Source organism: Erinaceus europaeus, chromosome 3 (assembly GCF_950295315.1).
Source record: "Erinaceus europaeus chromosome 3, mEriEur2.1, whole genome shotgun sequence".
Lineage (NCBI taxonomy): Eukaryota > Metazoa > Chordata > Mammalia > Eulipotyphla > Erinaceidae > Erinaceus > Erinaceus europaeus.
Genome location: NC_080164.1, coordinates 96061369 through 96081237, shown reverse-complemented (window position 1 = coordinate 96081237; position 19869 = coordinate 96061369). Strand labels below are relative to the sequence as shown.

At 39.9% G+C, this 19869-nt stretch overlaps 1 protein-coding gene across 1 annotated transcript in view; it reads left to right on the top strand.

Moving 5' to 3' along the window:
* Window positions 1–19625, top strand: part of PPP1R21 (protein phosphatase 1 regulatory subunit 21) — a 58610-nt gene extending 38985 nt beyond the window's left edge. Inside the window, exons 10-16 of the mRNA XM_060188441.1 lie at window positions 4350–4471; window positions 6181–6423; window positions 7612–7644; window positions 9014–9130; window positions 12991–13089; window positions 14540–14668; window positions 18986–19625. Of these exons, the coding sequence (XP_060044424.1) occupies window positions 4350–4471; window positions 6181–6423; window positions 7612–7644; window positions 9014–9130; window positions 12991–13089; window positions 14540–14668; window positions 18986–19015 (773 nt within the window). The 3' untranslated portion in view covers window positions 19016–19625. The remainder of the gene's footprint in view (window positions 1–4349; window positions 4472–6180; window positions 6424–7611; window positions 7645–9013; window positions 9131–12990; window positions 13090–14539; window positions 14669–18985) is intronic.
* The last annotated feature ends 244 nt before the right edge of the window (window positions 19626–19869 follow it).

Here is a 19869-nt window from a genome sequence, read left to right as displayed (position 1 = left end):
CCAAGTTGGACTCCTATTTTCAGTGCCTAGTAGAATGTCTTAGGTGGGATAGACAGGAAGCCAGTAAATTCTAGACTTTCGATTGTCTTAAATATATAGAATCAGAAAACAAATTGAAACCCATTTATATTATCCTGAATATAATAAGAATGCATGGTCACAGCAAATATAAATCAGAAAACATAGCAATATATGAAAAAAAATATCGGTCAATACAAATTTTGTCACTCAAAAGTATCTAAGTATACATATTCAAAAAAGTTAATGCTGGGGGGCCAGGCGGTGGCACACCTGGTTAAGTGCAGACATTACAGTGCACAAGGACCCAAGTTCAAGACCCTGGTCCCCACCTGCAGGAGGAAAGCTTCAGGAGTGGTGAAGCAGGGCTGCAGGTGTCTCTCTGTTCCCCTCTCTATCTCCTGCTCCCCTCTCAATTCTCTCTATCTCTGTCCAATAATAAAAGTAAATAATTTTTTTTTAAAAAGTTAATGCTGGCTGGGGAGACAGCATACTGAATATGCAAAAGACTTTTATGCCTGAGGCTCTGAAGCCCCAGGTTCAATCTCTTATCACCACAAGCCAGAACTGAGCATTGCTCTGGTTTCTCTGTGTCTTTCTCTTTGTATCTTGCATCACAGATAAGATAAAACATCATTGCATGCTCATTTGCACATACAGCACAAATATGCACTGGCTGCAGAAAGACAGGTGTATCTGGAAACATGCTGCCTTAGAATCTTTTTTTTTTTGTGGCTATCTTTCATATATCAAATATATGTCCTTTTTATGCTATTTCATTCTGTAAATGCTTAATTAAGCAATCCATTGCTGTAAATATTTAAGTTGTTTTTATATTTTTTCACTCTATATACACAGTGGGTATTCTTGCATATGCAACATTTTTTCATTTTTCAAAAAAGATTTATCTGGGGGCTGGGCAGTAGTGCACCAGGTTAAGCTCACATAGTACGAAGCATAAGGACCGGGTGTCACTTCACAAGCAGTGAAGCAAATCTGCAGGTGTCTTTCTCTCCCCCTCTCTATTTTCCTCTCCTCTCTCAATTTCTCTCTGTCCTATCCAACAACAGAAGCAGCAACAGCAACAACAGCAGCAAAGACAACAACAAAAAAATGGAAGAAAATGGCCTTCAGGAACAGTGGATTCATTGTGCAGGCACAGAACCCCAGCAATAACCCTGGAGGCAAACAAAAAAAAATTCATCTATTGAATTAATCAAACACACAACAGTGCACTAGTCTGGCAAATGTGCTGAATCCTGATACATGTGCATTTATTTTCATTTTTTATCTTTTTAAAATTTAATTTATTATTATTATTATTATTTTTACCAGAGCACTGTTCAGCTCTGGCTTATGGTGGTGCAGGGATTGAACTTGGAACTTTGAAGCCTCAGGCATGAGAGTCTGTTTGCATAACCATTATGCTATCTACCATCCTCCTTTTTTTTCTTTCGTTTTAACATTCAGTTACACATAATGTACAAATACATTCTTTATATTACTTTAAAACATAGCAGGTAAAATACCACATCTAAGTCCAGTTCTCTCTAGATGTGACTTTAGTTATCAGTTGGTGATAACTAAAGTCCACCTTTTTTTGGACCTATAAACAATTTTCATTATACACAATTTCTTTCTTTCTCTCTCCTTCCCTTCTTCCCTCCCTCCCTTCCTTCCTTCCTTCCTTCCTTTTTTTAAATTTTGTTTATCAGAGCACTGCTCAGCTCTGGCTAATGGTGGTGCAGGGGATTAAACCTGGGCCCCCATTTTTTCTATTGTCCTGCCTTCTCTGTTTTTCTGAGTTATACCAATTACCTATTACTACTTGCAAATATCTTTCTTTTTTTTTCCTCTTCTCTCTCAGGATCCTGATGGAATTGGATATCAGAGCCCTCTTGTCATCTTCCCCCTAACATTTCTCCCTTTCTGGGGGTATGAACCAAAATTCTTTTTTGGGTGCAAAAGGAAGGAGTTCTAGCTTCTGTAATTATTTCCCCAATGAACATGAATGTTAGCTGGTCAGTCCATATACCCAGCCTGTTTCTAATCTTTTCTTAGTGGGGTAGGGATATGGAAAGATGAGGTTTAGCACAGGAGCAGCCTGTGTGACCTCTGAGTCCCTGTCAGTCTGAGCTCACAGTCACAGCTAGGAACATTCTAGGCTACACGCATTTCAGGCCCACTCTTCCCAGAGTAGGATAACCCAGACTCCCTTTAGAGAGTAGGGTAATCTCTACCATTGCTGTTCTACAGTGAAGGCAAGGTCCCAGAGAGGACCACAAAAGGCAAAATGGTTTATGATGACGTTCCTGATGAAAGTGACCTTTGATGGTGGAGAGATGGATCTGTTAGAGGTCTAGGCCCATAGTATCTATGGGGGAATTCAAGGATTCCCTGATTAGGACCCTAGGTGATGGGATGTTCTGATATTGAAGAAAATGGCCATTATTAGGGAGTCCATCTCTTGTCCCTTTCCAGTTTTTATAGTCCCTTCTTTGTCTGACAAGCTTAGACTTTCTCTCAGTTGTTAAATTGTTGAATGTTACTTGTTGTATCCAAGCTGTTATTAAGCTTATGGCATCTGGCTTGAGTTAGGGAGGAGATAGACCCAGATTTTAGGTGTGGTCTTAAGTTAACCTCAAGTTTTTTTTTTTTTCCAATTATTTGTTTGATGATTTCAATAAAGGTTATGTAGGGGCAACAATTCTCCTTTACTTGATATATGCATATATGTGTGTATATATATATATATATTTATATATATATATATATATAATTTTTTTTCTTTTCGCCAATTTTCTCCACCTGCGCTTAACCCACTGTGCTGCCACCCCACTCCCTCTTTTGGCCAATTTTATACAGCACTTCTTTTTTTTTTTTAATGCTTTTTATTTTCCCATTTGTTGCCCTTGTTGTTTTATTGTTGTTGTAGTTATTATTGTTGTTGTTGATGTTGTCATTGTTGGATAGGACAGAGAGAAATGGAGAGAGGAGGGGAAGACAAAGAGAGGGTGACACACCTGCTTCACCGCTTGTGAAGTGACTCCCCTGCAGGTGGGGAGCCAGGGGCTCGAACTGGGATCTTTATGCCGGTCCTTGCACGTCAAGCCATGTGTACTTAACCCACTGCGCTACCGCCCGACCCCCTATACAGCACTTCTAAAGATTGACAATGGGTGACAATAACATTTATGCCCTGTCAGAAGAGATTAAAAGATGGATGAGTAAATCTTACTTTCTTTTGTAAAGTTGACTAGCTACAGTGCAGTAGGAGATGGGAGAGGATGATATATATATCATCTAAGTAGTAAATATTTGATTAGTGGTGTTGGGTGGTGGTACACTTGGCTGAGCATATGTTAAAATGCTCAAGGACCTGGGTTCAAGCCTCTGGTCCCCACCTGTGGGGGGAAAACTTCACAAGTGGTGAAGCAGGGCTGCAAGTGTCTCTTTTTCTCTCCCTATATTCCCCCTCCTCTCAATTTCTGGCTATATCTATCCAATAAATAAATAAAGATAATTAAAAAAGAGTAAATATTTGATTAGAGAATTTATTGTGCCTTCTTTAGGTCATCCTACTAGATTACCAAGCTTACTAGGTCTAAGTCTAATTATAGAGTTTTTAAGTGTTTTTACTTTGGAGTATATAATTGCCTCTAATTTATGAAGATGGGAGCACATCTTAGGTATACAGTACCTAATTTAAATCTAATAATGTTCCACTTTACATGTATTAAAGAAACATTATAGATAGGTATAAATATGAATTTATTACCTCATTTATCATTTAGTGAGATTGTTTTGATGTTGTTGTTATTATTATTATTATTATTTGATCATCATTGGGACGTTACTGCTCCAGGCTGCCTTTTTTCAGGTAGAAAGGCAGAGGCAGAGATAGAAAGGGAGAGAGAAGGGGCTGGGCGGTGGCATAATGGGTTAAGCACACATAGTACTAAGTGCAAGGACCCAGGTTTGAGCCCCTCCCTGCTCCCTACCTTCAGGGCAGATGCTTCACAAGTGGTGAAGCAGGTCAGCAGGTGTCTCTCTTTCTCTCTTTCTCTTTCTCTTTATCTTTGCCTCCTGTCTCAGTTTCTTTTCATTTTACCGAGTAAAATGGGAAGAAATGGCCTCCAGGAGCAGTAGACTCATAGTGCTGGCATCGAGTCCCAGCGATAACATTGGAGGCAAAAAAAAGAAAGGTAGAAAGAATGAAAGAACCACAGATCCAGAGCTTCATTCATGAGAAAGCATGCAGACTGTCCAAATGAGCTATCTTGGCAGAACTCTTGCATGTATCTATAGAATCAAGGAGATATAATATTTTCCTTTAATTCTTATGATGTTTTTCCCACAGCCCCTCTTGGAGTCTGTGCCCTATGAAGAAGCATTGGCCAACCGCCGGGTCCTTCTCAGCTCTACTGAAAGCCGAGAAGGCCTTGCACAACAGGTATGGCACCTAAGTGAAAAATCCTGGTAGATGCTTAAATATTAAAACCCCCAGAGAAGAATTTTAGTATACTTACAGTGATTTGAAAGGCTGTCTAAGTAAAATTAATTGTTTAATAATATGCAAGTCCCATAAGCATCATTCACTGAAAACATCTTTATGCAATTGGTATTATAATTGCCACTGAAAAATTATTAGCACACTTTGGCTATGATGATTAATACTACCTCTAGGTAATCAATTTAGATGTTAAAATAGTATGGTAAAATGAGGTGGACTAGAGACTCTGAGTTATTTTTCTTAAATGAGCGGGAATCAGATTTATTATTATTATTTATATTTATTTTTTAACCAGAACACTGCTCAGTTCTGGCTTATAGTGGTGCTAGGGGTTGAATCAGGGACCTTTGGTGCCTCAGGCATGAAAATATTTTTGCATAGCCATTATGCTGTCTCCTCAGCCCAGGAGTCAGATATTTCCAAAATTAAGTTGTTCAGTTGGACTTAAGGGCCAGGTAGAGGTAGGAGGTATTGTTTTATGTTTTGTTTTGAAATTGGTATGAACTGACACCAGTTTAACTTGTGCCAGAGATTTAGTCAACATCTGGCTTGCTTTTAGTTTTGGAAATATTGTAAAAGAGGGGCTAGTTTGTGGCACACCTGGTTGAGTGCACACTTTACAATGCATAAGGGCCCAGGTTTGAGCCTCCGGTTCCCACCTGCAGGGGATAGCTTTGTAAGTGGTGAAGCAGTGTTGGCAGGTGTGTCTCTGTCTCCCTATCAGCCCCTTCCATCTTGATTCTGGCTGCCTCTATCCAATAAATAAGATAATTTAAAAAATTAGAAATATTATATAAGAAGCACAGATAAATTTGAGACAGTATTTCATTTATGCTGACTTCATTTTCATTGGACACATATCACATATCTTTTAGACATTAATGTGCTCTTAGTTGGAGCTCTACTTTTTATTGCCAGACTAATTCTTGAGAGAAAATTCCAAAATACAATAGCTTAAAAATTGACTTTGGGAAAAAAAAGTTTACTTTGAGTTTTCATATTTTGGGTGAGGTATCAAGGCTAAAAGTATCTAAGCAGTTCTTACCCTCAAAAACTACTTAGTGAGAGAACTGTCTGATTTCAGCTCTGCTTTCCCTGCTCTTCCACTGGCTACAGGCTAGTCTAGCAAGAACTCTGGGTCTTACTTACTTCCTGCAGTCTCTAAAGTCAATCTGCTCTCTACCTTTCAAGGTCTTGCAAGGATTCACTGAGCCAATGGGGGGCAGTGTAAAAAAGTATTCACTGAGCCAATGGGGGGCAGTGTAAAAAAGTATAGTAAAGACATAGTAAAAAAGAATCAGATTGGTGAGCTGCCAGATGGGGTGTCAAATCCAGACTCTGCAGTTTGCTAGCTTAGCAGGTGACTGAACTGCTAGAAACTCATGCTCTTCTCTGAGAAATGAGAATTATATGTATGTTTAGAGACTTAAGTAGTGGGAAAAAGTACCATGAATAATGCCTGGTACATGCACAGGTAATTTCTTAGCTGTGTGCTCAGTAAAGCATTTGGAGTTCACCATAACATTGTTTTTACTTTTTCCCCTATTCCAGAGTTTTATTCTATTGTTTTAAGGTTCCCTCCCCCAATCCCTCACTAAATTTTGTCTGCATTATCCTCTAAAGTACAGAAATTTCTCTTGTTTTTCAAGGTTCAGCAGAATTTGGAGAAGATTTCCAAGCTGGAACAAGAAAAAGAGCATTGGATGTTAGAAGCACAGTTAGCCAAAATTAAGCTAGAGAAAGAAAATCAGAGAATTGCAGATAAGCTAAAGTATACAAGTAGTGGGCAGGTGGTTGGGATGACCCAGGAAAGTACCACTGTGGTGAATGCTTCCAACCAAGAGGAGACCTCAGGGAAGACTGAGTCAGAATCTGTCCAAAGCAGTAGTCTGGTAAGTGTCTTCTTTTTCAGTGCTAATTAATAGGTATCAGGCCATGTATTCTATATTCACTATCTAAATTACAGTTCAGTTTATAGCAGCAGTAATTCAGGTTCTCTAGATATAGTAGGATGGTAGCAGTATGACCTCCCCTCCACCCTCCCAATAGAGACAGAGAGAAATTGAAAGGGAAGGAGGAGATGGAGAGGGCAAGAGGAAGAGAGATACCTGCAACACTATGTCACTGCTTGTGAAGCTTCCCTGCAGGTGGGGACCAGGGGCTTGCACCCTGGTTCTCATGCATGTTAACGTGTGCACTCTACTGGGCGTGCTACTGCCCATCGCCTGTGTGCCTCTTTCAAAAAGTGACTCCAGAAGACGTAGCTCTCAGGGTATGGCTTGTGGCCTCTGCTTGAGCCCCAGAACCACATACGAGGTACAGTGGCACTAGAGGAAGCACTAGTGCTGTGGTGTCTCTCCCTCTCTGTCTGAATGGAAAAGTGGTCTGGAGTAGTGGTGGGATCACATGTGCAAACCACTGGTTCTGAAAACACCAGACAAACAACAGCAAAAAAAAAAAAAAAAAAACTTTCATTTTCCCAGATGATTTATTTCAGTGGAATATTTTGATAAGAGGACATAGTGATGGCCTCTTTCTTTCTTCCTTCCTTCCTTCCTCCCTCCCTTCCTCCCTCCCTCCCTCACTCACTCCCTCCCTCCCTCCCTCCCTTCCTTCCTTCCTTCCTTCCTTCCTTCCTTCCTTCCTTCCTTTCTTTCTTTCTTTTTTGTATTTTTAGATAGCCAGAAGTTGAGAGCAGGAGGGGAGATAGGGAGAGAGAGAGAGATGCCTGCAGCACTGCTTCACCACTCGCAAAACTTTCTCCCTGCAGGTGGGGACCTGGAGCTCAAACCCTGGTCCTTGTGCACTGTAATATGTGCGCTCAACCAGGTGTGCCACCACCTGGCCCCAATGGCCAATTTTTGTTCCTGTCTCAGGACAGAAATAGGACTTGTGGTTGCCTCTCTGCACATACAGCTTCCTTGTAGTAAAAAACAAACTAAGATCTAGTATTTCAAACTCAATACCCTTAAAAATAGTGTGAACTGAGAAAGGAGTATAGTACATGTGTTCAGACTATTGTGCTTGAATTGTAAACAGTCTTGTTCTAAACGTCTCCCTTTCCCTGTGTTCTGTTTTAGATTGGGATTTTAACTAAGACATCCGAGAATGAGGTAATAATGTGCCTGGCATCATGATGTTTGTTGATAAATATTTAGCCCAATGTTTGTTGAAAAGTGCTATAAAAGTCAGCTTTGTCTGATTATGTTTTCTGACAATTTTAGCAAACATGCAGCCAGTGTTTTCCCCTCTATCAGTAGGCCCGTGCTACTTGTCCCTATAGTCCTGTTTTAACTGTCACCAACAAATTACAGCCTGCTTTTGTAATTGCCTTATTGAATGACTTGCCTTGGCAGTTTGACAAGGTGTGTTGTGATCACAGCCAGCCACTGGCATGCTGAGTGAGGCCAAGAGCTGCCTGCTCTCCTAGTGAGACAGCCCGAGGACACAAGGCTTTTTAGGGCCTTGACAAAAAGTTTGCTTGCTAGTTCTTTTCTGCCTCAAGTGAGTAAGCCCAGGCCAGACAGAGCTCATTAGGTACATTCACACACTTGAGTTTTGAAGTATTACAGTTGCTATAAGAATACTGAAGCTATTCATCTTACCACACATCTGTGGTGAACTGGTAAATACAGTTCAAGTAAGCTAGCAAATTCTTTTATTTCTTTTTTTGATTTATGATTTAGGTAATCTTGAACTTCTGTTTTTAAACCAGACTCAATAGTTTGTCATTGTTAATGTTAACAGAAGAAACTAGTCTGCTACAAGGCACATAAACTGTTTCTAATAGAGATAGGCTAATTGTTAGTATGTTAAAAAAAAAAAAGTTGAAAAACAAGATCAGAAGAGAAAACAGTAAGCAGAACCTGGACTGGAGTTGGTGTATTGCACCAAAGTAAAAGACTCTGGATTGGGTGTGTGTCGAGGGGAGAATACAGGTCCTGGAAAAGGATGACAGAGAACCTAGTGGGGGTTGTATTGTTATGTGGAAAACTGAGAAATGTTGTGCATGTACAAAATATTGAATTTACTGGCGACTATGAAACATTAATCCCCCAATAAAGGAAAAAAAATAAAACATACACACACACACACACACACACACACACACACACACGCACGCAAACTATTTCTAAGACTTGTGAGAACTGGTGGTTATTTTTTTTAAAAAAAATTACCAGAGCTGGGGGATGGGGATAAATAAAAGCATTGTAGTTGTATTTAAATCATTTGGAGGGAAAAGATATGTTCTTATTTTAGGGATCTTGATAAATGCTCTTCCCCCCTCTCTTTCAATTAGAGGGGTACATAGGAATCAGAATATGAAAGTCAGGTTTGTGGGCTAGTAAAAGACAAGTAGAGGGACATGGCCCAAGATAGGCAGGAGGCTGAATGAAATTGTAAATATACACTTACTGTCCTTTTTGTTTTTTAATTGCTTTATCACACTGGCATTTAGTTAGTTGTGTGTGTTCTATTTAGGTTCTAGATGTGGAATCTCGTGAAGACTTAATTAAAAATCACTACATGGCAAGGATAGTGGAACTGACTTCTCAACTACAGCTGGCTGACAGTAAGTCAGTACATTTTTATGCTGAGGTGAGTGAAGAGTTTATTAATTGGTTTTTTTTTTTTTCTCCTAACTCAGTATTCTGGTTTCTTTCTAATAACTAAAAGAGAGAACTCAGTGTCTGTGTGACCATATGGAAAAGAAAAACATATATATTTTTTTTCTTTCCTTTTTGTTACATTTTCTCTTTTCCTTACCAAATGATACATTTTCTTAAAAGAACTAGAAAACAAACATCAGGTCCCCACTTCCCACCTGTTGGGGGGGATGACACTTTATGAGTATTGAAGTAGGCCTGCAGGTGTCTCTCTCTCTCTTTATATCTCCCCTCCTCTCTCCGTTCTCTCCATCCTACCCAGTAAAGTAGAAGAAAAGAATAAAAAGGGAAAAATGGGTTTCAGTTTCTATCATATCAAATATAAGAAAGAAAAAAAAGTTAAAAGACCCAGTTGGGCTGGAGTAATAGTTCAACTTGCTAGAACACAAAACTTGAATGTCTGACGCTACATGTTCAATCCCTGGAACCACCATATGCCACAGCTGAGCACTTCTTTGTTTTCTTTTGCTCTCTCTCTAATAATAGATCTTTTTAAAAAAAATTCAAAGTTCTGTTGTAGGTGGCAGGTACAGAATTATAATGCTGAAGTTGTTATATGCATTGAAAAGACAAGACTCCACCCTTTACTGAGAACTGGCTTTGTGGTTTTCTCCTAGACTATGGAGCTTGAGAAGTTGATAGGCCACTTGCTAGTAACGGAGAGGGCTCCTGCTGCAGTAGACAGGTTGCCTAGCTCAGTAGTACTCATAGCAACCCCTGCATATCTGTCTCATAAGTTGATCAACAGTTACAGCTTGTGGGGCTGTATAAATTGGGCAGGACAGCAAGCTGGGTGATTGGCATGGAGACAGCTGTGTACGTACTGTCTGAGCCACAAGTGGTGTGCATTACTATGTCCTTGTTTGGCTCTTTTCACTGCCTTTGGGGTTAGTGTCCCAGACTTGATTGTCATCTTCACGAGGGCCTATGCCTTGTCAAACTCCCTCTTTTTCAGATTCAGTTTTGAGCACATGATAGACATTTGATTACTAGAGGGCAATTGATTGGATTGACCAAACCTTAGTGAAATTATTTATAAGGAATGAAATGAGGGGCGGTGGTAGATATCATAATGGTTATGCAAAGAGATTCTCATGCCTGTGGCTCTAAAGTTCAACCCCCTGTGCCACTGTAAAATCCAGGGCTGAGCAGTGCTCTGGTTAAAAAAAAAAAAAGAAATGGGTTGGGCAACAGCGCAGCAGGTTAAGGGCATGTGGTGCAAAGCGCAAGGACCAGCATAAGGATCCCAGTTCGAGCCCCCAACTCCCCACCTGCAGGGGAGTCGTGTCACAGGCAGTGAAGCAGGTCTGCAGTTGTCTTATCTTTCTCTCCCCCTCTCTGTCTTCCCCTCCTCTCTCCCTTTCTCTCTGTCCTATCCAACAATGAATGACATCAACAGTGATAATAATAACAACAACAAGGGCAACAAAAGAGGGAAAAAATGGCCTCCAGGAGCAGAGGATTCATGGTGCTGGCATTGAGCCCCAGCAATAACCCTGGAGGCAAAAAAAAAAAGAATGAAATGAGTAACTGGGAAATTTTTGAGGCTGTTTTATTTCTAAGAGATTTGCTTATCTTAGATGTCTCCAGTACAGTTGTGCTGCAAAATTGTTTTAAGTTGCCCTAATTTTTCCTCCTCTATAAACAGGAAATGGTCACCACCCTGTACAGCTTTCCTGGGATGGTTAGTCTAAGAGTCTGATGTTGACACAGCTTTCAGATGTGTCTCAACAGATCTTTCATGGCAGGCAGATTCATGACTTTATCATAAAGTTTAGTGATTCTTTTAGTGACATCCTTCTAGAACAACAGTGTGAAATAAGAATTCCCTTATTTCTGTTAGACTGATTCCCTCAGATAGTCTATGATTTTAGATAGATAAATAAATAAATAAATAAATAAATAAGGCCAGATAGTGGTGCACCTGGTTAAGTACACACATTATAGTGCACAAGGACCCAGGTTCAAGCCCTTGGTCCCCACCTTTCCCCCAGCAGGGTGAAAGCTTCACAAATGGTGAAGCAGGTCTGCAGGTATCTCTCTGCCTCTCTGTCTCGTCTCCCCTCTCAATTTCTCTCTGTCTCTATCCAATAATAAATAAATAAGCATAAACAGCTACGATATTTACAATTCTGCAATCACTTCTCCCCCATGAACACAAACCATAATCTATAGAGTAAATTTATAATATTTATTGTTCCTGTAATGTTATTTCTAATAAGGCACTTAGAACACAAGAAAACTATCTTAAGGGGCCAGGCGTTGGTGCACCTGGTTAAACGCTCACATTAGAGTGTGCAAGGACCCGGGTTCAGACTCTGGGCTCTGCCTGCAGGGAGAAAGCTTCATGAGTGGCGAAGCAGGGCTACAGGTGTTTCTCAGTTTCTCTGTCTATCTCCTCCTCCTCTTTTAATTTCTCTCTATCTCTATGCAATAATAAATAAATAATTTTTAAGTGGTCCAGGAGGTGGTGCAGTGGATAAAGTATTGGACTCTCAAGCATGTGGTCCTGAGTTTGACCCCCAGCAGCACATATACCAGAGTGATGTCTGGTTCTTTCTCTCCTCCTGTCTTTCTCATTAATAAATAAATATTTTAAAAAATAATTTTCTAAAAAGTATCAATACCCCCATTGATAACTTCTTTTATAACCAGTTACCTTCTCATCAATGTGAATATAAATGAATACTGAATACATATAAACAGTTGTGGGTTTTTTTTTTTGCCTCCAGGGTTATTTCTGGGATTCAGTGCATGCACTACAAATCCACTACTCCTGGAGGCTATTTTTTCCCTTTGTTTGTTGTTTATCGTTGTTATTGTTATTGCTGTCATTGTTGTTGGATAGGACAGAGAGAAATCAAGAGAGGAGGGGAAAACAGAGGGAGAAAGAAAGATAGACACCTGCAGACCTGCTTCACCACCTTTGAAGTGACCCCCTTGCAGCAGGTGGGTGTCAGGAAATTGTGAGGATGTGGTTGAGCTTGTCAGGGCTCACAAAGCACCCTGCATTCCTGATACTATGGCCTATCTACATAATCATTGTTTTGCCTGAAAGATCCCCACCCATTCCATTCCTTTGATCTATCTTCTTTCTACCCTCAAGACCCTCCCTGCCTGCAGGGTAATATTAATCCTACCAGTTAAAACCCTCGCTAAGGAAGTTTCTACCTTCCCAGCCTCCTTTTGCCTTTATCCACCCCTTTCCTAGCCATTTCTGTTTCCAACTTGCCATTTCTGGGTCTTCCCTTTAAAAGCCTCTCTGATCAATAAAGATTTGCATTGCCTTGCCAATACATGTTTGGTTCCTGAGTCATCTCCCTCGCGTTGCTGAGTGAGTAGCAACCCAGGCTGGCTCCAGTTGAGTTCTCTCCATGCAGAGAGTATGCGCCCAGGAAGAGGCACTCCCACCCTAGCCCAGCAGGTGGGGAACTGGGGGCTTGAACTGGGATCCTTGTGCCAGTCCTTGCGCTTGGTGCCATGTGGGCTTAATCTGCTGTGCTACTGCCTGGCCCCTGACAATTGTGTTTTCTATGACCACTGGCTATCAGGGTAGAAGCAGGAAAACAAACGTTGGTGAGTTTAGATTAGTTCATATTCTGTTTACTTATTAAAAGAATGAGAGTGAGACCCACATCTTCCTTATGTGTGGCACAAAGCCTGCACATATTTGTGGAAGAGAGGGATGTAGGACTTTTGGATTTGAGATGCTCTTTTGGTAACCTCCCCCTGAAGTAAATTTGGCTTTAGGAAATGCTCCTAGGGATAATGGAATGTTTTCTGATCTTATAGTGCAGAGCACTCTCTAAAAGACTAGCCTTGGCTGAAAAGTCTAAAGAAGCACTGACAGAAGAAATGAAAGTTGCCAGTCAGAACATCAGTAGACTTCAGGTAAGTTCCAAGCTTCTACCTATGCAGTTTTCATAGGTGTTTTCATTGACAGCTCTTGGACAGCAAAGTCTGAACTCTAGGTTTTTCTAACCTCTTCATGTCTAACTTTTTCTAAAAGTAGCATCTTAGGTGCAAGTGGTTGTATTGTTTATTTCTCTAATTTATTTATTGTCTTAATAGTAATTTTATAATTAGTGATGTATAGCAGTTCACAAAAAGGATTTCCAGATCTCTGATTTGATTTTAATTTCAAATAGTTTTGAAGTCAGCATTTTCTTTCAGCCCTTCCTTCCTCTCTTTCTTAGTTCTGTCACGGCAGGCTGTAGATTCATTCTGACCACAGTTACTCTATTCCTTCTCTTCATGACTTCATAAAACTGACCTAAACTGAAAGATAGGACTACAAAAGATTCCTCCTTACTGCTTTGTTTTAAAGTGTTGTTTCCCAAATCCTCTATTAAATAGAAACAAGATGCCAGCAAAGGAAAAGCACTTGAGCACAGTCACACCCACTTCCTCCTTGTTTCAGATTAGTTTTTCAGATTAGCTAGGAGGACAGGATTAGAATTCAAGGAACCTAAACAGAAGGAAAGATGGGAAGAAAGTAGAAGGTACTTCTTGTCCTTGGGACCATAAGCATTAAGGTGCAGTGATTTCCCTGCCTAACCAAAGGCTAGGGAAACGGCATTAGAAAGATCCACTCACTGGCTATCATTTCTGCTAAAAATGTCTGTCTGCCTGTTGCTGAAAGAAGCAATAAGAAAGCAGACTTAAGAGTCAGGGAGCACAGAGTTTGGAGCCAGAGACCATTGGTTAAGATGTGAATATAAGTAATCTAATTTCAGTTTTCACATCTGCAGAATAGGTATTAAAATAGTAAGTGCTGGGTCAGGGATATAGTGCAGTGATTTGGATGATAGACTTTTATGCCTGAGGTCCTGGAGGTCTCAGGTTCAGGCCCTAGAGGTGCTAGTTTCAGTACCCAGCACTACCTTATGCTAGGGTTGGGTAGTACTCTTAATTTATTTTTCTTTCTCTGTGTCTGACTCTTTAAAATAAAATATCTTTAAAGGATACTTTACTTAAAATATAAAGAGTGATGACTTTATAATTGCATCAAGATGATTAAGCAAGGTTAACTATAATGTACAATGTACCTTGTGCAAAGAAGTTTTTAATAAATCATAATCTAATTGTGTTGTTTAGATATACTGAATATACATACTGAATCTGAAGAAAAAGTTATGCCTGTCATCAAAGGAAACACCTTTGTTTTTGTGCAAAAAAAAATATATTTTGAAGACAAAAGCTTTTCCTTCATTTTAGTTGTGCTTTCTTGTGAGGCTTATGGTTTAATCTTTATGTTGATTAATCAAATAATATATCTGAAAAGAATTCTAAATAAAAATGATCTAAAGGATTTATGTTTCTCTTTTGCTTTGCCATTTAGGATGAGCTGACCACTACCAAGAGGAGTTATGAGGATCAGTTAAGTATGATGAGTGACCATCTGTGTAGCATGAATGAAACATTATCCAAACAGAGAGAAGAGATCGACACACTAAAGATGTCCAGCAAGGTAGGAAGTGGGGATGGGAAGTCATCTCTGCAGCATAATCCGTCATGTTTAGTGCATTTGATATAAGCTATTTCATTGCTGTGTATTTTAAGAGCAAAAGGTTAGTAAATTCAAAGTGTTTTTTAATATATATTTATTTATTCCCTTTTGTTGCCCTTGTTGTTTTTATTGTTGTTGTTGTTATTGATGTTGTTGTTGTTGGATAGGACAGAGAGAAATGGAGAGAGGAGGGGAAGACAGAAGGGGAGAGAAAGATAGACACCTGCAGACCAGCTTCACCGCTTGTGAAGCCACTCCCCTGCAGGTGGGGAGCTGGGGACATGAACCTGGATCCTTACTTCAGCCTTTGCGCTTCGTGCCTTGTGCGCTTAACCTGCTGCTCTACTGCCCAACTCCCTCAAAGTGTTTTGAAGTCTTTTTTTTCTTATTATTTGTCCTCTCCAAATATAAAATTCAGTTCCTTTGAGTTAACAGTTTGAGAGGTCTGACCTTTAAGACCCTATTACTGCCTCTTTGTTGCCTTTTTTTTGGGGGGGGGATATTTCTGTTATTGTATCAATTGGTTGAAATCTTTGGGGGTTGTAAGAAGGGTTGTTCCTTGCTAATGTGAGTCTACAGTGGTGCTGTTGAAGAGTAATCTTTAGCAAAGTCTCAGACATCTCTATATATTCTAGGAAGGATTTGTCCTTTTTGTTCTAAAATTCCTTTGATTTTATATCTCTTAAAACCTTTCCTTGGGGGTCAGGTGGTAGCACAGCAGGTTAAGAGCACGTGGCGCAAAGCACAAGGACCAGCATAAGGATCCCGGTTTGAGCCCCCAGCTCCCCACCTGCAGGTGGTGAAGCAGGTCTACAGGTGTCTATCTTTCTCTCCCCCTCTGTTTTCCCCTCCTCTCTCCCTTTCTCTCTGTCCTATCCAACAATGAATGACATCAACAATAACAGTAATAACCACAACAAGGCTACAACAACAAGGGCAACAAAAGGGGGAAAAATGGCCTCCAGGAGCAGTAGATTGATGGTGCAGGCACTGAGCCCCAGCAATAACCCTGGAGGAAAAAAAAAAAAAAAAAACTTTCCTTGCCCTGATTGAAGTCAGTGATTTTTACTGACTTCGGTAGTAGTGTTTTTACCTTGAAATGCAGACCTACACAAATGCCTTTTTTCTGTTGTTATAGCAAAATATATATACTCTTTTATTATTTTTTGCCCTCCAGGGTTATGTTAAAAATGACACTGCAGCTATTCCTCCCCACCCCCTTTTTTCCCCTTCTATTTTAGTTGCTAGGACAGAAATTGAGAGAGAAGGGGGAGTTAGAGAGGGAAAGAGAAAGAGATACACCCATAGACCTGCTTCACCAATCATGAGGTTTCCCTCCTGCAGGTGGGTAGCTGGGGTTCAAACTTAGATCACTGATCATAGTACTATATGCACAATGTCCCACCGCTTGGCCTCATGTGTACTCTTTAATCATAAAAGTAGGTTTCAGGAAAGCAGAAACTTGATCCCATGCATCATCTCTTAGTTTGGTAACTCAGACAATTCTGTTTCCACCAGCGGCTATAATTTACTGTCTTCAGCATGCACTGCCTCTTCCTAACCTAGCAGACATTTATTGAGTTCCTGCAATGTACCAGCACTGGGGAAGATAAAGTCATGAACAAACTAACTATTTCAGCAACTGCTAGTGATGGTGCAGGGCAGAATTTTCCCCATTTGCTTCCTCCTTAGACAATAAATCATGTGAGGACATTGGAATCTGTGTTATGTGATTTTTCTTCGTGTAGTTGATACTGATTGGCCTGTGGAGACTGTTTGTAATGCTTTTTCAGGACATCTTATGCTGATTGTAACCAGACAGAGTGGTTCTGATTATGGTTCTCCAGTTAATTGTGCTTCAGGAAACTTGGGTTTGGAGTGTGTGTGTGTGTGTGGTAGTGGTGGGGTGGTGGAGAGGAGGGGCACAACTAGTCTTTTTGAGGAAGAATCCCTCCTTTTAGCCTCCTTCCCCTCTTGATATTTCTAGAGGGCAGTAGTTTTCAGATTATATTCCTAGTAATGGAAGAAAGTACATACATTAGTGTGAGTAGGAAGAGTACATCTGTTTTTATAGACATTTAAATACAAACACAACATTTGAAAACAAGTAACAGCAAGGGAAACTTTGCAGACTTCAAAGCTGCAGAAAATGAATAGAGAGGCCAGGTGATGGCACACCCAGTAAGCACACAGTACTACAGTCCTCCACTCTACCAGCTGAGCTATCAAAGAGTGCTCAAGCACACAGTACTAAGTGCAAGGACCTGTGCAAGGATCCGGGCTTGAGTTTCCCATTCCCCACAAGCAGTGAGGATGCTTCACAAGCGGTGAAGCAGGTCTACAGGTTTTTATCTTTCTCTCTCCCTCTCTGTCTCCCCCTCCTCTCTCAATGTCTCTTTGTCCTATCAAAAAAAAAAAAAAAGACCACCAGAAGTAGTGGATTCGTAGTGCAGGTACTGAGCCCCCGTGATGACTCTGGGAAAAGGTTAAATGAATTGAGAAGGGTTGATATTGAGTATAGTAAATACCACTGTCCCAAAGTTAATGGCATTGCAGCTACTTTAGAAGCTAGGGACTGGGCAAAGGGTAGTTAGCATAATGGTTATGCAAAGAGACTCTCATGCCTGAGGCTCCAAAGTCCCAGGTTCAGTCCTCCACACCACCATAAGCCAGAGCTGACCAGTGCTCTGGTAAGAAAAAGAAAAATAAGACAAATAGAAGCTAGGGACATTTTCAACCCTCTCAGAGCTTTTTAAATCTAGTCCCTAAACTACCTAGTTTTAATAAAATTGAGTTAGAGACCCTTCTTTACTTTGTAATATGCATATATATATATATTAATTTAGTTTTTATTTATTATTGGATAGAAACAGAAATTGAGAGGGGAAGGGGAGATAGAAAGGGAGAAAGACAGAGAGATACCTGCAGCCCTGCTTCACCACTGCCTGGCCCCTGTAATTTATATTGTTAAGGCCTCCCCTTTTTTTTCCTCATTCTGTGATTCTTACACTTCCTTCCCCCACCCTTTATTAATTTTGATTACTTTAGTATCCTCTTAAGACTGAGTTGACATTGTCCCCAGTGGATACCAAGTAAACATTCTGAAACCATTTGTTTGCTATTATCTTGATCTTTATAGTTGTATTCTGCGAGCACTTCCCACTAAACATACAAAACAGATATGTGTACCTGATTATTATGTTTAGAAATTTCACTAGGGTTTTTTCCTTAAAAGTGAACTTTCCCAGAAAAAGAAAATTTACACAAAACTAGAAAGTTCAGATTTCCATATGTGAGGGGAGTTAGAAATAAGATATCTCCCCACTAACTTGTTCTCAATGAGTATGAAATTCCTTTTGCTTGATAGTCATTGACACTGGGGTGATCCTTAGTATATATTCAACTCTACACCTATTTAGACATTTACAAGGTGTATACTGAGACAACAAAGAAACATGTCTGGATTACAATTTTTCATTCAGTCTTATGAAATTACAAATTTTCTTATTTTTGGAACAAGATGAATCATAAAGGTTTAATAAATCCACAGTAATTTTCTTGTTTCTTTATCCCCTGTGCTCAGCTAGCAGAATGATTAGGCTCAGAGAAATAAAAGTAACAAACTGCTTTGTGATTACTACATACAAATTATTGATGCATGCTTAACAGCTGTTCTCCCTTGTAGAAACCAAGGTTTCTCAGAGTGACATGTGACACTCCAGTCAATGATATGAATTACTTTTCTATTTTTTTATTTTTTATTTTTTAAAATCTATTCATGTGGTCCAGGAGGTGGTGCGGTGGTAAAGCTTTAGACTCTCAAGCATGAGGTCCCGAGTTGGGTCCCTGGCAACACATGTGCCAGAGTGATGTCTGGTTCTTTCTCCCTCCTCCTATCTTTCTCATAAATAAATAAAACCTTTTAAAAAATTATTCATGAGAAAGAACCAGACATCACTCTGGTACATGTGCTGCCAGGGATTGAACTCAGGACCTCATGCTTGAGAGTCCAGTGCTTTATCTACTGTGCCACCTCCGAGAATTACTTTTCTAAAGATTTTATTATTTTGGGATAGGGAGACAGCATAATGATTCTGCAAAAGACTTTCATGCCTGAGACTCTGAGCTCCCAGGTTCAATCCCCAGCATCACCATCAGTCAGAACTGAGCAGGACTTTGGTCTTTTCTCTTCTCTTCCCCCCACTGTGTGTGTGTGTGTGTCTTTCTAGTTGAAATAAATAAAAATCTGTTCTCATTGTTCATGTTTTCTTTGCACAGGGAAATTCTAAAAAGAACAAGAATCGATAGTTTACACATAGCTGGTTGGTGACCTTTTTCCAGAGCTGCTATTGCTGCATGGAGCTACAGAGCCAAGACTCCACATCCAGTGCTGGCCGCCTTGAGGAAGCTGGAGTGCTGTGGGAAGTAGTCAACTAGTTAGTGTTGTACATGACCTTGAAACATTTAAAACATATTTGTAACCACTAAGGCATATGAAGAATTTGGTGTTGGCAGTAAAATGGAAAACAGTACTACATACCATGGATATTGTAGGTTTCCTTACACTGTTTTTACTGTGCACTTTTTAAAATTAGGTTTTAATTTCACTATAGAAGAACAACAAATATTTTGTATATTTTCAAACTCAATTATATGGTAATCAGTTTGTTATCTATGGAATAGATAAATGTTTCTGGATAAAATGCTTCAATTGTTAAATTGTCATTCCTTCTTGCTATAATGAGTCTCCAGATTTTTTTTTTGAAGATGTATTCATCTTCTCCCTCCTTCAGAGGGAATGGATCTTACAAATTTCAGATCTCGTGGGTTTATTATCATTGTCTTCAGCTCTTCAGTACCCCTCTGTGTTAAAATAATAAGCTAAGAAACATATCAATAAATTAATACTTATGAAAAACTTTCAGTCTCTTATGATTTTTTGTTTTGCTACTAGGTTTATCACTGAGTCTCAGTGGCCATTTTCCTTTTTTTTTTTTTTCCTTTCTGTTTGGATAAAGACAGAGAGAAATTGAGAGGGCAGAGGGCAGGAGAGATGGGGAGAGAGAGACACCTGCAGCGCTGCTTCACCACTCATGAAGTGTCCCCCTTGCAGGTAAGGATCAGGGGCTCAAACCCACGTCCTTGTGCATAGTGACTATGCA